This window comes from Anomaloglossus baeobatrachus, chromosome 2 (assembly GCF_048569485.1).
Source record: "Anomaloglossus baeobatrachus isolate aAnoBae1 chromosome 2, aAnoBae1.hap1, whole genome shotgun sequence".
Lineage (NCBI taxonomy): Eukaryota > Metazoa > Chordata > Amphibia > Anura > Aromobatidae > Anomaloglossus > Anomaloglossus baeobatrachus.
Window position 1 is genome coordinate 719,522,966 of NC_134354.1, and position 17,446 is coordinate 719,540,411.

At 47.6% G+C, this 17,446-nt stretch overlaps 1 protein-coding gene across 1 annotated transcript in view; it reads right to left on the reverse strand.

Annotated features, from left to right (window-relative positions):
- PDS5B (PDS5 cohesin associated factor B) overlaps positions 1–17,446 on the reverse strand; it is a 316,943-nt gene that overhangs the window by 225,214 nt on the left and 74,283 nt on the right. The window contains exon 3 of the mRNA XM_075337338.1: positions 609–812. Within this exon, the coding sequence (XP_075193453.1) occupies positions 609–812 (204 nt within the window). The remainder of the gene's footprint in view (positions 1–608; positions 813–17,446) is intronic.

Here is a 17,446-nt window from a genome sequence, read left to right on the forward strand (position 1 = left end):
GTTTGAGGGACTCCAGAGGCACCAGCAACTTCAAATCTCTGTTTGCTGGTTTTTAATGGCTTTTTAGCAGCTGCTCTCTAAATACGATGGACTTGCCTGGCAGAAACCTTCCTCATTCTGCCTTTATCAGCACGAACACGTATGTGCTCTGAATCAGCCACAAATCTCTTCACAGTACGATGATCACGCTTAAGTTTTCGTGAAATATCTAATGTTTTCATCCCTTGTCCAAGGCATTGCACTATTTGATGCTTTTCGGCAGCAGAGAGATCCTTTCTTTTCCATGTTACTTGAAAACTGTGGCCTGCTTACTATTGTGGAACATCCAGTTTTCCTTTTATTGGACTCATATGGAAAACTAATTTTCACAGGTATCTGAGAAATATTTCAATGATCCAAAGAATCCTGAGACAATACCTTCAATGAGGTTCATTGAAAAAATGTAAACGCTATGACACTTAAATCCAATTTGCATAATAATTTGGAACATGGTGTAAAGCCAGTACAGTATTTCCCAGCTTGGTCATTACTATTTTGATGATTTGACAAGTTATTTGTCTCTCACACATTTTACCTTCAGTACGTTCAAAGCCAAAACACAGACTCACCTTCAGTTTGTCTGGAGAAGTGTATGGTGCCTCTGGAGCATAAATCCTAAAAATATCTGCAAGGCAACAGGCTACAAGCAAGCGCACATCTTTATCTGGATGCTTTAAAAAAAAGTCGGAAGCCAGATGAAGAGCGAGGTTCAGATAGTGCTCCTTCTCTTCTTCAGAATCTTGATCCATGTCCATAAAGGTTTTAACAACCATCTAGAGAAAATAAGAAAAGAAGAAGTGCACATTTAAAGAGATTATCCAGGATGGAACAATAAGTCTGAGTTCAACTAAAAGACTGTCGAATCATAACAGTGTAAATCACACACACAGTCAGGATTCTCCTCAGTTCCCTGTGTAGGAGGGAAATGACGAGACCCATGGGCGTTCTCTGCATCGTTGGCTCATCACACTTTTCTTCTACTGAGAGCAGCTAGGTGAGCAATGACAGCATGTGACATAAGTATGCAAAGTGAACACATGCCATCACTTGAATACCCAAAAGGGTATTACAGGGGAATCATGACAGTGTGTGCATTACATAATGTCAGAATTCAGCAGTCTGCAGTCACAAAATGATTGCAGACTTTTCAGCTCAGGCAGCATAACCCTCTTAAGCCAATGACCTCAGAAGGCAGCCTGCAACATATTTGGGCTATATTCACACAACCGTATGACATTACTTGGTGTGGTTTTTCCTCGGATTTCAACAGCTAAGATGTGTGCCTGCCAGACGCAAGTGGAATCGCGTTCCACCCGCGCCTATTAACCCCTTAAATATTGCGTTCTACCCGCGCCTATTAACCCCTTACATCTCACTGTCAGATTTTGGCAGCGAGATGTATCAGCGCGCTGCCATAAGCATAACTTAACCATCCCCATCAAAAGTCACGTGACGTGATCATGTGACTTCCGGTGGTTGACATGGTAAGCACAGGGGCATGTGAGGACTACTGTAGCTATCATGAGTCACTTTCTCTCACTGCCAGCAGAGGGCAGTGTGTGAGAATAAAGCAGCTTTTCTCCAGATCTCAGCTATGATCTGGAGAAATGGAAGCGCGATCAGACTGCTGATCATTATAGTCCACTAGGGGACCTGGTAAAATAAAAACAAAACAAAAAAACAGTTTTAAAAAATTGAACCTAAAAGTTCAAATCCCCCCCCATTCGACCCATTGAAAATTAAAGGGTTAAAAAAATAAAAACACACATTTGGTATCGCCGAGTTCAGAAACGCCCGATCAAAATATAAAATCAATATAATCAGTAAACGGCGCAGCGACAAAAGAATTCCAAACGCCAAAATTAAGTTTTTTTGGTCGCGGCAAATTTTGCGCAAAATGCAATAACAGGCGATCAAAATGTAGCATCTGCGCAAAAATGGTACCATTAAAAACGTCAGCGCAAGATGCAAAGAATAAGCAGTCACTGAGCCATAGAGCCTGAAAAATGAGAGCGCCATGGGTTTCGGAAAGTGGCGCAAAAAGTGAGCCACTTTTTAGGACCGACTTGTGAATTTTTTTTAACCCCTTAGATAAAAGTAAACCTATTCATGTTTGGTGTCCACAAACTGACTGACCTGAAGCATCACACTAACACATCAGTTTTATCATATAGTGAACACTGAATAAAACATCCCAAAAACGATTGTGCAATCACACTTTTTCTTTGCAGTTTTTCCGCACTTGGAATTTTTTTTGCTGTTTTCCGGTACACAATATGGTAAAACGTATGATTTCATTTAAGGCTAAGTTCACACATCCTGTGTTTTGCATCAGTCACAATCCGTCGCCTTGGGGAATTACGGTACCCTGCAAAATTTTTTGCAGGAATCCTGTATTTCCCCATAGACTTATATTAGCGACGGATTGCGACTGATGACCCTGCGTTGCATCCGCTGCGTCGCGGTCCGTCGTTTTTGACTGACCGCTGAACGGGGAGCAACGCAGAATGTAACGTTTTTCGGGCCGTCAAAATTAACGCGCCGCGCAGGAATCCGTCGCCATCCGCCACACTTGCAATGTATGTCTATGGTGCAGGATTCCGTTGTAATCCGTCTTACAACGGAATCCTGCGCAGGATTCCGTCATGCTCTACTGAGCATGCCCAGCATGCTTGGCACGCCCACTGGGCTGTCCCAAACACAGACGGATCATGACTGATCCGTCAAAAAACGGACGCACAGCGGATGTAACGGACGCAACTGATCGGTTTTTTCACAGGATTCCTGTGAAAGGAATCCTGTGAAAAACACATCAGTTGCATCAGTTGACATCTTGAAAATGACTGATCCGTTGCTGACGGACCTGACGGATTGAAAACACAGGATGTGTGAACTTAGCCTAAAAGTACAACTCGTCCCACAAAAAACCAAGCCCTAATGGCAATATTGACAGAAAAATAAAAAAAATGGAAAAAAGGTTACGGCTCTCGGAAGAAGGGGAGCAAAAAAAATAAATAAATAAAACTGAAAAACGGAAAAAAAAAATCGCCCTAGGGTGAAGGGGTTAATGAATTAGGAATATCTATCTCTAAGGCTAAGTTCACACATCCTGTGTTTTCAATCCGTCAGGTCCGTCAGCAACGGATCAGTCATTTTCAAGATGTCAACTGATGCAACTGATGTGTTTTTCACAGGATTCCTTTCACAGGAATCCTGTGAAAAAACGGATCAGTTGCGTCCGTTACATCCGCTGTGCGTCCGTTTTTTGACGGATCAGTCATGATCCGTCTGTGTTTGGGACAGCCCAGTGGGCGTGCCAAGCATGCTGGGCATGCTCAGTAGAGCATGACGGAATCCTGCGCTGGATTCCGTTGTAAGACGGATTACGACGGAATCCAGCACCATAGACATGCATTACAAGCTTGACGGATGGCGACGGATTCCTGCGCGGCGCGTTAATTTTGACGGCCCGAAAAACGTTACATTCTGCGTTGCTCCCCGCTCGGCGGTCAGTCAAAAACGACGGACCGCGACGCAGCGGATGCAACGCAGGGTCATCAGTCGCAATCCGTCGCTAATAGAAGTCTATGGGGAAATACAGGATTCCTGCAAAATATTTTGCAGGTTACCGTAATTCCCCAAGGCGACGGATTGTGACTGATGCAAAACACAGGATGTGTGAACTTAGCCTAACAGACCCCCTCATCAAGACCAGCATACAAATCACCAGACTAGATGAATCAGGGCCATCGAGTCATTGAACTATACATACTGCAGTTTTAGGCTAAGTTCACACACTGCACCTTTTCTTAACCGCAAAGATGAAGCGTTTTAGGCCCCAGCGCGTTTTGACTAGGGATGATCGAATACCTCAAATATTCGGCTTCACGAATATTTGCCGAATAGGTCGCCGCTATTCGAGAATATTCGATGTGCAATGTAAGTCTATGGGAAACCCGAATAACTAATCGGAATTATTCGGGCTTCCCATAGACTTACATTACGCATTGAATATTCGCATAGCGGCGACCTATTTGTCGGATATTCGCGAAGCCGAATATTTGAGCTATTCGATCATCCCTAGTTTTTATACTACATTTTGCCCAATGCATTTTTTTTTTTTATTTTTTTTTTTTTTAAGTCAAATCTATTGACTGGAAGGGCTCAAAAACGCAAAAAGAATGGATATGCTGCATCTTCAAAAACGCAGCCAAGAAAAGATGCCCAGTGTGGACAGAAAAATAGAAATCTCAGACTTTGCTGGGGAAAGGAAATACATGCATTAAGGTGCATATTTATATCATCAAAAATGCACCACAAACTGAGTAACAGATGCAGTGTGTGAACATAGCCTTAAAAACTGATTAGTGTGTCTGCTCCATTTTGCGGATCAGCCTCTGCCATTAAAGTCTATTGGGAAGCATAAAACAGATGAAAGACAGAGCAGACTGAGAACAAGCCGTGTACTGCAGAGGTACACTAATTTACTGTGAAGAGTCAATGGAGGAGTAGAAGTTCAGAGCTTACCAGCTTCAGATTAAAAAATTAATGTGAAAAAGTCAGGAGACAACACACATGCCACATCAGGGAGAAAAAAAGTCCACTTCTCATGTATGGCAACAAACAAAAAGAAGGGAATTTTGTTACTTACCGTAAATTCCTTTTCTTCTAGCTCTTATTGGGAGACCCAGACGATTGGGGTATAGCTACTGCCCTCTGGAGGCCACACAAAGCACTACACTAAAAGTGCAAGGCCCCTCCCCCTCTGGCTATACCCCCCCCGTGGTATCACGGGTTCTCCAGTTTTAGTGCCAAAGCAAGAAGGAGGAAGCCAATAACTGGTTTAAACAAATTAACTCCGAATAACATCGGAGAACTGAAAAACCGTTCAACATGAACAACATGTGTACCCGCAAACAACAAAAAAACATCCCGAAGGACAACAGGGCGGGTGCTGGGTCTCCCAATAAGAGCTAGAAGAAAAGGAATTTACGGTAAGTAACAAAATTCCCTTCTTCTTCAGCGCTCTATTGGGAGACCCAGACGATTGGGACGTCCAAAAGCTGTCCCTGGGTGGGTAAAGAAATACCTCATGTTAGAGCTGCAAAACAGCCCTCCCCTACGGGGGTGTCACTGCCGCCTGCAGGACTCTTCTACCTAAGCTGGCATCCGCCGAAGCATAGGTATGCACCTGATAATGCTTGGTGAAAGTGTGCAGACTGGACCAGGTAGCCGCCTGGCACACCTGTTGAGCCGAAGCCTGGTGACGTAATGCCCAGGACGCACCCACGGCTCTGGTTGAGTGGGCTTTTAGCCCTGAAGGAACCGGAAGCCCCGCAGAACGGTAGGCCTCTAGAATTGGTTCTTTGATCCATCGAGCCAGGGTGGCTTTAGAAGCCTGCAACCCCTTGCGCGGACCAGCGACAAGGACAAAAAGTGCATCGGCACGGCGCATGGGCGCCGTGCGGGAAATGTAGATTCTGAGTGCTCTCACCAGATCTAGCAAACGTAAGTCCTTTTCATACCGGTGAACCGGATGAGGACAAAAAGAAGGCAAGGATATATCCTGATTAAGATGAAAAGAGGATACGACCTTAGGGAGAAACTCCGGAATAGGGCGCAGCACTACCTTGTCCTGGTGGAACACCAGGAAGGGAGCCTTGGATGACAGAGCTGCCAGCTCAGACACTCGCCGAAGCGATGTGATCGCAACAAGAAACGCCACTTTCTGTGACAGCCGAGAAAAGGAAACTTCCTTCAGAGGCTCGAAGGGCGGCTTCTGGAGAGCAACTAGTACCCTGTTCAGATCCCATGGATCTAACGGCCGCTTGTACGGGGGCACAATATGACAGACCCCCTGCAGGAACGTGCGCACCTTAGAAAGACGTGCTAGACGCTTCTGAAAAAACACGGATAGTGCCGAAACTTGCCCTTTAAGGGAGCTGAGCGACAAGCCCTTTTCTAACCCCAATTGCAGGAAGGAAAGAAACTTGGGCAATGCAAATGGCCAGGGAGACACTCCCTGAGCAGAGCACCAGGATAAGAAAATCTTCCACGTTCTGTGGTAGATCTTAGCCGAATTCGACTTTCTAGCTTGTCTCATTGTGGCAACGACTCCTTGAGATAATCCTGCAGATGCTAGGATCCAGGACTCAATGGCCACACAGTCAGGTTCAGGGCCGCAGAATTCTGATGGAAAAACGGCCCTTGGGACAGTAAGTCTGGTCGGTCTGGCAGTGACCACGGTCGACCGATCGTGAGATGCCACAGATCCGGATACCACGACCTCCTCGGCCAGTCTGGAGCGACGAGTATGATGCGGCTGCACTCGGATCTGATCTTGCGTAGCACTCTGGGCAAGAGCGCCAGAGGCGGAAACACGTATGGGAGCTGAAACTGCGACCAATCTTGAACCAAGGCGTCTGCCGCCAGAGCTCTTTGATCGCGCGACCTCGCCATGAATGCCGGGACCTTGTTGTTGTGCCGGGATGCCATTAGGTCGACGTCCGGCACTCCCCAGCGGCGACAGATTTCCTGAAACACGTCCGGGTGAAGGGACCATTCCCCTGCGTCCATGCCCTGGCGACTGAGGAAGTCTGCTTCCCAGTTTTCTACGCCTGGGATGTGAACCGCGGATATGGTGGATGCTCTGTCCTCCACCCACATTAGAATGCGCCGGACTTCTTGGAAGGCTTGCCGACTGCGCGTCCCTCCTTGGTGGTTGATGTATGCCACCGCTGTGGAGTTGTCCGATTGGATTCGGATCTGCTTTCCTTCCAGCCACTGTTGGAAGGCCAGTAGAGCAAGATACACTGCTCTGATCTCCAGAACATTGATCTGAAGGGTGGACTCCTGCGGAGTCCACGTCCCCTGAGCCCTGTGGTGGAGAAATACTGCTCCCCACCCTGACAGACTCGCATCTGTCGTGACTACTGCCCAGGATGGGGGCAGGAAGGATCTTCCCTGAGACAATGAGGTGGGAAGGAGCCACCATTGTAGGGAGTCCTTGGCCGTCTGGGAAAGCGAGACTTTCCTGTCCAGGGACGTTGACTTCCCGTCCCATTGGCGGAGAATGTCCCATTGAAGTGGGCGCAGATGAAACTGCGCAAAGGGAACTGCTTCCATGGCTGCCACCATCTTCCCTAGGAAATGCATGAGGCGCCGCAAGGGATGCAACTGGCCCTGCAGAAGAGATTGCACCCCTGTCTGTAGTGACCGCTGCTTGTTCAGCGGAAGCTTCACTATCGCTGCTAGAGTATGAAACTCCATGCCAAGATACGTTAGTGATTGAGTCGGTGATAGGATCGACTTTGGAAAGTTGATGATCCATCCGAAAGACTGTAGGGTCTCCAGCGTAGCATTCAGGCTGCGCTGACATGCCTCTTGAGAGGGAGCTTTGACCAATAAATCGTCTAGGTAAGGGATCACCGAGTGACCCTGAGAGTGCAAGACTGCTACCACCGCCGCCATGACCTTGGTGAAGACCCGTGGGGCTGTCGCCAGACCAAATGGCAGAGCTACGAACTGAAAATGGTCGTTTCCTATCACAAAACGTAGAAAACGTTGATGTTCTGTAGCAATTGGCACGTGGAGATAAGCATCTTTGATGTCTATTGAGGCAAGGAAGTCTCCTCTGGACATTGAGGCAATGACAGAACGCAGGGTTTCCATCCGGAACTTCCTGGCGTGCACATGTTTGTTGAGCCGTTTTAGGTCCAGAACAGGACGGAACGAGCCGTCCTTTTTTGGAACCACAAAGAGATTGGAGTAAAACCCTTGCCCTTGTTCCTGAGGAGGGACTGGGATCACCACTCCTTCCTCTCTTAGGGAGTCCACCGCCTGCAGCAGAGCATCTGCTCGGTCTGGATGTGGGGAGGTTCTGAAGAACCGAGCTGGAGGACGAGAATTGAACTCGATTCTGTACCCGCGAGACAAAATGTCCGTCACCCACCGGTCTTTGACCTGTGACATCCAAATGCCGGAAAAGCGGGAGAGCCTGCCCCCGACCGGCGATGCGGAGGGAGGGGGCTGGAAGTCATGAGGTAGCCGCTTTGGAAGTGGTACCTCCATTTGCTTTCTTGGGGCGCGTGTGAGCCCGCCACGAATCTGAGTTTCTTTGCGTCCTCTGAGTCCCTTTGGACGAGGTAAACGGTGTCTTGCCCGAACCTCGAAAGGACTGAAACCTCTGCTGCCACTTTTTCTGCTGAGGTTTGGTTGTTCTGGGTTGTGGTAAAGAGGAGTCTTTACCCTTGGACTGCTTAATGATATCAGCCAATGGCTCGCCAAACAGTCTATCTCTAGATAAAGGCAAACGGGTTAAACATTTTTTGGAACCAGCATCTGCTTTCCAGTCCTTTAACCACAAGGCTCTGCGCAAAACTACCGAATTGGCGGACGCCATTGAGGTGCGACTGGTAGATTCTAGGACCGCATTGATAGCGTAAGACGCAAACGCCGACATCTGCGTGGTAAGGTGCGCCACTTGCGGCACTGCTGGATGTATGATAGCATCCACTTTTGCTAAGCCAGCTGAAATAGCCTGGAGTGCCCATACGGCTGCGAATGCCGGAGCAAACGACGCGCCGATAGCTTCATAGACAGATTTTAACCAAAGGTCCATCTGTCTGTCATTGGCATCTTTAAGTGAAGCGCCATCCTCCACTGCAACTATGGACCTAGCTGCGAGTTTGGAAATCGGGGGGTCTACCTTTGGACACTGTGTCCAGCGCTTGACCACCTCAGGGGGGAAAGGGAAACGCGTATCTTTAGATCGTTTAGAGAAACGCCTTTCTGGGTGAGCGTCGTGCTTCTGGATTGATTCTCTGAAGTCAGCGTGATCCAACAAAGCACTCAATTTACGCTTGGGATAGAGGAAACGAAACTTCTCCTGCTCCGCAGCCGCCTCTTCTGCTGAAGGGGCTGGGGGAGAAATATCCAACAGCCTATTGATGGCTGAGATAAGGTCGTTTACCATGGCATCCCCATCAGGGGTATCCAGGTTGAGAGGGGTTCCAGGAATGGATTCCTGATCACTCTCATCAGACACATCACAGGGAGACTGATTGCGCTGAGACCCTGAGCAGTGTGATGACGTCGAGGGTCTTTCCCACCGAGCTCGCTTAGGGTGGCTGGGGCTATCATCTGAGTCATAATCCTCGGCCTGTGAAGCCGGGGACCCCCCTGTGGGCTGGATTAATTCCAAGTGAGGGGGACCTGAGGACAGAGGCCTCGCCGTGCCCAAAGACTGAGCCCCATGCATAGATTGCAAGGTTTCAAGGATTTTTGCCATAGACACAGACATATTATCAGCAAAAACTGCAAAGTCTGTCCCTGTCACCGGGGCAGAACTTACAAGCGTCTCAGCCTGGGTGACTACCTCTCCTGACTCCGGCTGGCGAAGCAGCACCGGGTCGGAGCATTGCACACAATGGGGGTCATCGGAGCCTGCTGGTAGATTAGCCCCACATGCAGCACACGCAGTATACACAGCCCTAGCCTTGGCAGCCTTGCGTTTTGAGGATGGCATGTTGTTGCTTCCACAGAGGGATCTGGGAGATGCAGCCAGAAGCGACCTCACAGTGCAAGAAATACAATATCTCTATATCCTACACAGTACACCGATACACCGTGAGGCACTAGAGGGACCAGCACAGAAAAATCGCTTACCGCCCGCTTAAAAAGCGGGTGTGTGGTCGCCAGATAGCCCCTAGTCCAGGTCTCCCAGAGCCTTGCGTCCTTCCTCCAGCCAGACTGCATGTAATGGCTGCCGGCGTCCTGAGAGAGAAGGGGGGCGGGCCCTGGGCGTTCCTGGCTAAGAGCGGGAAGCCTGCTTCCCTCTGTGCCTAGTGTGAGGGCTGGAGCATGTAAATCAGGCTCCAGCCCTCGTCGCTGCTAGCGAACAGCGTCTCTCCCCTACCCTGAATGACAGGGTGGGGGCGGGAACGAATCGGAGCTGCCGGCGTCCTAGGCCCAAAAAGCCGGGGACTCAATTTATAACCGCCGCCGCCGTAAAAGCGCGGACGGCGGATCCCCGGCGCACCACAAGTCACAGCAGCGCCGCCCGGTCCAGAGGGGGTCGGCGCTGCGTTCCCATACACAAAAAATCCCCCAGTAATCTGTAGGGACACTAACTCCAACGTTGCGGTCCCCGGCGCACTACAACACCCAGCCAGCCCGGAGTGTGTCTGTGCCTGCCGGGGACACAGAGTACCTGTATGATGCAGGGCCTGTCCCTGATCGTACTCCTGCTCCGTCTCCATCAGGTTCTAATGGGTCTGTGGATGGAGCCCGGCGTCAGAGCTGAGAGGCCGGCAGGATCCCACTTCCACAGAGCCCTACCAGGGGATGTGGAAGGAAAACAGCATGTCAGGCTCCAGCCCTGTACCAGCAATAGGTACCTCAACCTTACAACACCATCCAGGGGTGAGAAGGGAGCATGCTGGGGACACTATATGTGTCCTCTTTTCTTCCATCCGAAATAGTCAGCAGCTACTGCTGACTAAAATCTGTGGAGCTATGCATGGAATGTCTGACCTCCTTCGCACACAAAGCTAAAACTGGAGAACCCGTGATACCACGGGGGGGGGGGGGGGGTATAGCCAGAGGGGGAGGGGCCTTGCACTTTTAGTGTAGTGCTTTGTGTGGCCTCCAGAGGGCAGTAGCTATACCCCAATCGTCTGGGTCTCCCAATAGAGCGCTGAAGAAAAGAACAAAACAACGTGGATGTTTGATTGTAGCCCAAGTCCAATAAAAACCCACCGGTCTGATATTGAAGATCTATCCTGGAAATATGTTTAATTGATAAGTAGAAGTTTATTACATAACGTCAGTCTTCAGAAAATGCAATTGTTTATTTTGGACTCAAGTGTAATGTCAATTCACAAGAGATTTCCAAATCCTTTCTTTTCCAGCACTGGGTCTCTGCACTCCCACTTCGTGCCTCACACGGCCAAGAGAGGAAAGCATTTATACAGGAAGATATATTAGTACCTCTCACTACATTTTACAGTCCTGTATGTCGTGATCTCTCACCACAGGAGCGTAAAAACAGATCAGGTCCTGCCTTCCGGACTTAAAGGGGTATTCCCATCTCCAAGATCCTATCCCGATATGTAGTAGGTGTAATCCTAAGAATATTAGCAAATACCAACAATTAGAAATGTAGTCTAGTTCTCTGGCTATAGCCATCTCTTACCTCATGTGCAGGACATTGCAGTAGTTTAGGGATCCATGGTTAGGACCACTTAGGCTATGTGCGCACTAGGCGTTTTTTTCACGCTGCGTTTTTATGTGCGTTTTTGTCTAAAAAACGCACCCGCGGCTAAAAAAACGCGGCAAAAACGCATGCGTTTTTGCCGCGATTTGGTGCGTTTTTTGCTGCGTTTTTACTCACTGCGTTTTTAATCAGTGCACAATGCCATTAAAGATTGTTGATGAAAAAAAAAAAAAAAAAGGTCCGATGTCATTTCCTTCTTCAAAATGTTCATTGTATGCAGGAGAGCAGACAGCTGCAGAACTAGTGTATGCAGGAGAGCAGACAGCAGCTGCAGAACTACAAGTCTCAGCATCCTCCATTCACTAGTGTATGCAGGAGAGCAGACAGCAGCTGCAGAACTACAAGTCTCAGCATCCTCCATTCACTAGTGTATGCAGGAGAGCAGACAGCAGCTGCAGAACTACAAGTCTCAGCATCCTCCATTCACTAGTGTATGCAGGAGAGCAGACAGCAGCTGCAGAACTACAAGTCTCAGCATCCTCCATTCACTAGTGTATGCAGGAGAGCAGACAGCAGCTGCAGAACTACAAGTCTCAGCATCCTCCATTCACTAGTGTATGCAGGAGAGCAGACAGCAGCTGCAGAACTACAAGTCTCAGCATCCTCCATTCACTAGTGTATGCAGGAGAGCAGACAGAAGCTGCAGAACTACAAGGCTCAGCATCCTCCTTCCAGGACTGTATGCAGTTTTTTGCCCAAAAAGAAAAAAAAAATGACATGGGCTTCGCCATATTTTTGTATGCTAGCCGGGTACAGCAGGCAGGTACGGGCTGCCCCCAACCCCCAGCTGCCTATTTGTACCCGGCTGGGAGCCAAAAATATAGAGAAGCCCTTTTTTTTAATTATTTCATGAAATAATAAAAAAAAAAAAAATGATGTGGGCTTCGCCTAATTTTTGAGTCCAGCCGGGTACAACTAGGCAGCTGGGGATTGGAATCCACAGTGCAGGGTGCCCATGCTTTCTGGGCACCCCCACTGCGAATTGCAGTCCGCAGCCACCCCAGAAAATGGCGCTTTCATAGAAGCGCCATCTTCTGGCGCTGTATCCAACTCTTCCAGCTGCCCTGAAGCCGGGTGGCTAGCCAGGTAATAATGGAGTTAGGGCTAGCTGTATATTATCAGCTGGCCCTAAGCCCGAAATTCATGGTGTCACGCCAATATTAGACATGGCCACCATGAATTTCTAGTACAGATAAAAAAAAACACAACACACAGAAAAATATGTTTATTAGAAATAAAACACAACACAATTAGTGACTCCATCTTTATTGAAATAAACCCCCCTCTGCAGTAATCCTGGGTCAGGGTCCCGCGCCGTCCAATCCGGATCCAATATCATCTGATCGGTTTGCTGGAAGGCAAAGCGATCAGATGATGTGTCAGGATCAAGTGCCTGAATCACATCACACATCAGCTGATTGTATAAAAGCCGATTATACAATCAGCTGATGCATCAGTAGAAAAAAAAAAAAAAATAATACTCACTTATGTGCTGTGGTGATTACCGGCAGCTCCTGGAGCGATCGATTGGACAGGAGTCTGATCCTATACGATCGCTGCCGGAGCTGCCGGTAATCAGCTGATGAAGTCCCCTGACGGCAGGATCAGCTGATAGCCGGCCGGGCGCGAAAAAGCCGGCGACACCGCGATCAGCTGATGCGTCAGGTGACTGCATCAGGTGATCCACCGCCAGGTCCTGCAAGCAAGGTCCTGCCCCGGGGAGACTGCACACAGCCAGAGCGGCGGGACCGGGAGGAGATGGGAGCGGGCATGGCACCGGGACCCTGCGGACAGGTGAGTATATGACTTTTTTTTTTTTTCTACTGTTCACTTTGGTTTTCGCCGCTGCCTCCACCTCCCGCCCAGACATGGCGCCGCACGGAGCTGACATGCACAGGACGGGAGGTGGACGCGGCGGTGACGGTACCGGGAGGATTCATGCTTCTGTGTTTACCAACAGAAGGAATCCTCTTCCTGTACACGTCACTGTAGTACCCACCCCTTGCGTTTATAGCTGCGTTTTTAGTCATAGAAACGCGGCTATATGCGTTATTCATTGCGTTTTTAACATCTCATTGAATTCAATGAGTGAAAAACGCAGTGGAAAACGCAGAAATAATTGACATGCTGCGTTTTTGTGGTCACCACAAAAACGCAGCTAAAAAAAAACGCTGTGTGAGGACAGCACTTCTGAAAACCCATTGACATTGCTGGGGAAGCAATGTCACTGCGTTTTCAGCACAAAAACGCGGTAAAAAACGCCGCTAAAAACGCGGCAAAAACGCCTAGTGCGCACATAGCCTTATATAGTGAGTTAGTTACTTGTGGTTGTAACCATGGATACCTAAGCTGCAATATCCTGCACATTAGATAAGAGATATGGCTATATCAGGAGAACTAGACTACATTTCTAATTGGAGGTGTTTTCTAATATTATTACTCCTCCTACAACATACTGGGATAGGCTCTTGGAGATGGGAATAAACAATAAAGGATGTACTGAAGTATGACAACATATAGAAAAAAAAAAGTAATAAAACGATAACAGGTTCAAGTTTGCTGGGGGATTGGTGGAGTTGTAAATAAATAAATAAAAAAAAAAGTTATATACATCATTCTAGTATGCTGCAAGAGAAGACTGAAAGATGCTAGCCACACTAACCCCTTCACGACCGCGGGCAGTAATATTAGCGGTCATAGGGTTACTGCCCGCGGTCTGCTGTAGGCAGCATGCTGCGATCGGCGCACATCTCAGCTGATTCTCACAGCAGAGATGTGTGCCTGCTAGGCACGAGCAGAATCGTTATCTGCTCGTGCCGTTTAACCCCTTAAATGGCGCTGTCAATATGTGACAGCGCCATTATAACTGCATCAGCGGTATAAATTTACTTACCGCCCGATACCGAAAGTCACGTGACGTGATCACGTGACTTCCTGTGGTTGTCATGGTAGCACAGGGTCATGTAATGACCCCTGTAGCTCACATGAATTACTTTCGGTTTCACTCGGCCCGAAGCTGAATGAGGCAGGAAATTAGCATATCTGCTGTTCACAGCTGTATAGCTGTAATCAGCAGATAAGGCAGAGTGATCGGATTGTTGCTCCATATAGCCCACTAGGGGGACTAGTAAAATAAAAAAAAAAAAAAAAAAAGGGGGAAAAAAAAAAAAAAAAAAAAAAAAACACCTAAAAAGTTTAAATCACCCCCCTTTTTAAAAAAATAAAAAATACACACATTTGGTATCGCCGCGTTCCGAAACGCCCGATCAAAATCTAAAATCAATTAATCTGATCACCAAGCGGCATAGCAATAAAAAAATTCCAAACGCCAAAATTACGTTTTTTGGTGGTCACAAAATTTTCGCAAAATGCAATAACAGGCGATCAAAACGTAACATCTGCGCAAAAATGGTACAGTTAAAAAAAAAAAAAAAAGTCAGCTTGAGACGCAAAAAACATGCAGTCACTGAGCCATAGATCCCGAAAAATGAGAACGCCAGGGGTCACGGAATATGTCGTAAAACGTGCGCCAATTTTTTTCAGACAAACTTTTTTTGCAATTTTTCCGCATTTGGATTTTTTTTGCCGTTTTCCAGTACACCATATGGTAAAACTTATGGTTTCATTTAAAAGTACAACTCATTCCACAAAAAATAAGCCCTTACATGACCATAGTGCCTGAAAAATAAAAAAGTTAGTCTCTCGAAAGAAGAATGGCGGAAAAACAACAAAAACAAAGCGAAAAATCGGCCAGTCGTGAAGGGGTTAAAGGGAATCTGTCATCAGGTTTTTCCCATATAAATTTGCCAAATCAGGGAAGAGCAGACGCAGAGTTAAATATAGTTTAATTTTATTTTTTAATTTCTCATCTCCATTACAGACATTAATTCATTAGGCGCTGGCCTGGAAACCCAACGCACTCTCTGAATCACTGCTTTTCTTGCTTCTGTGCACGGAGGCGACTGCCAATGGCACCTGCTTCAGAGTCCTATTGCGCATGCACCACCCAGCCGCAATGTACATGAGGATCATTGTGATGAGGCATTTAATGACGTTTTCCACTGCCTTAACATTGATGGCCTATCCAGGATAGGTCATCAATGTCTGATTGGCCGGGGTCCAGCATCCAGAATCCCTGTTGATCAGCTCTTCCCGACGTGGGTGGCAGCATCAGGCGGCAGGAAATGCTCAGTTCTGGAGCTGCCCCATCTTCCGATAGTGGCTCTGGCTGGGTACTGCACATCCGCCTCCTACTGATTTGAATAAGAGGCAGATGTGCAGTACCCAGCCACTATCAGAAGGTGGGGAAGCTCCACAAATGAGCATTTCCGGCTGCCTTCTGCCACCCACGCCGGGAAGAGCTGATCAACAGGGATACTGGGTGTTGGACCCCCCACACGGCACAGAGAACAGCTGATCAGCAGGGGTGCCAGGTGTCAGACCCCAGCCGAACAGACATTGATCACCTATCCGAAGGATAGGCCCTCAATGTTACAGTGGAAAACATCTTTAAAATCTCATTTGCAAACATTTAGGCAACTAATAGAGGCAAAAAAATTGAAACAATAGTTTTATCTTTCACTGACCAACTTACCCCTATATATGGTTTAAGGCCACGTCACACTAAGCAACATCGCTAGCAACATCGCTGCTGAGGCACAACTTGCTAGCGATGTTGCTGTGTGTGACATCCAGCAACAACCTGGCCCCTGCTGTGAGGTCATTGGTTGTTGCTGAATGTCCTGGGCCATTTTTTAGTTGCTGCTCTCCCGCTGTGAAGCACACATCGCTGTGTCTGACAGCGAGACAGCAACAACTAAATGTGCAGGCAGCAGGAGCCGGCTTCTGTGGACGCTGGTAACCACGGTAAACAGCAGGTAACCAAGAAGCCCTTACCTTGGTTAACCGATATTTACCTTCGTTACCAGCGTCCACCGCTCTCAGCTGTCAGTGCCGGCTCCTGCTCCCTGCACACATAGCCAGACTACACATTGGGTAATTAACCCGATGTGTACTGTGGCTAGGAGTGCAGGGAGCCAGCGCTAAGCGGTGTGTGCTGGTAACCAAGGTAAATATCGGTCTGGTTACCCGATATTTACCTTAGTTACTAAGCGCAGCATCGCTTCCACGCGTCGCTGCTGGCAGGGGGCTGGTCACTGGTTGCTGGTGAGATCTGCCTGTGTGACAGCTCACCAGCAACCCGTGTAGCGACGCTCCAGCGATCCCTGCCAGGTCAGGTTGCTGGTGGGATCGCTGGAGCATCGCTTAGTGTGACGGTACCTTTAGATGAAATTCAATATTGTTATCAAAAGACAGGCAAAAAAAAATATTATTTTTCTCTCTCTCTCTCTCTCTCTCTATATCTCTCTCTCTATATCTCTCTCTCTATATCTCTCTCTCTATATCTCTCTCTCTCTATATCTCTCTCTATATCTCTCTCTCTCTATATCTATATCTCTCTCTCTCTATATCTATATCTCTCTCTCTCTATATCTATATCTCTCTCTCTATCTCTCTCTCTCTCTCTCTCTCTCTCTCTCTCTCTCTCTCTCTCTCTCTCTCTCTCTCTCTCTATATCTCTCTCTCTCTCTATATCTATCTCTCTCTCTATATCTATCTCTCTCTCTCTCTCTATATATCTCTCTCTCTCTATATATCTCTCTCTCTCTCTCTATATATCTCTCTCTCTCTCTCTATATATCTCTCTCTCTCTATATATCTCTCTCTCTCTCTCTATATATCTCTCTCTCTATATATCTCTCTCTCTCTCTCTCTCTCTCTCTCTCTCTCTCTCTATCTCTCTCTATCTCTCTCTATCTCTCTCTCTATCTCTCTATCTCTCTCTCTATCTCTCTCTCTATATCTCTCTCTCTCTCTATATCTATCTCTCTCTCTCTATCTATCTCTCTCTCTCTATCTATCTCTCTCTCTCTATATCTCTCTCTCTCTCTCTCTCTCTATCTCTCTCTCTCTCTATATCTATCTCTCTCTCTATATCTATCTCTCTCTATATCTATCTCTCTCTCTATATCTCTCTCTCTCTCTCTCTATATCTATCTCTCTCTATATCTCTCTCTCTCTATATATCTCTCTCTCTCTATATATATATATCTCTCTCTCTCTCTCTCTCTC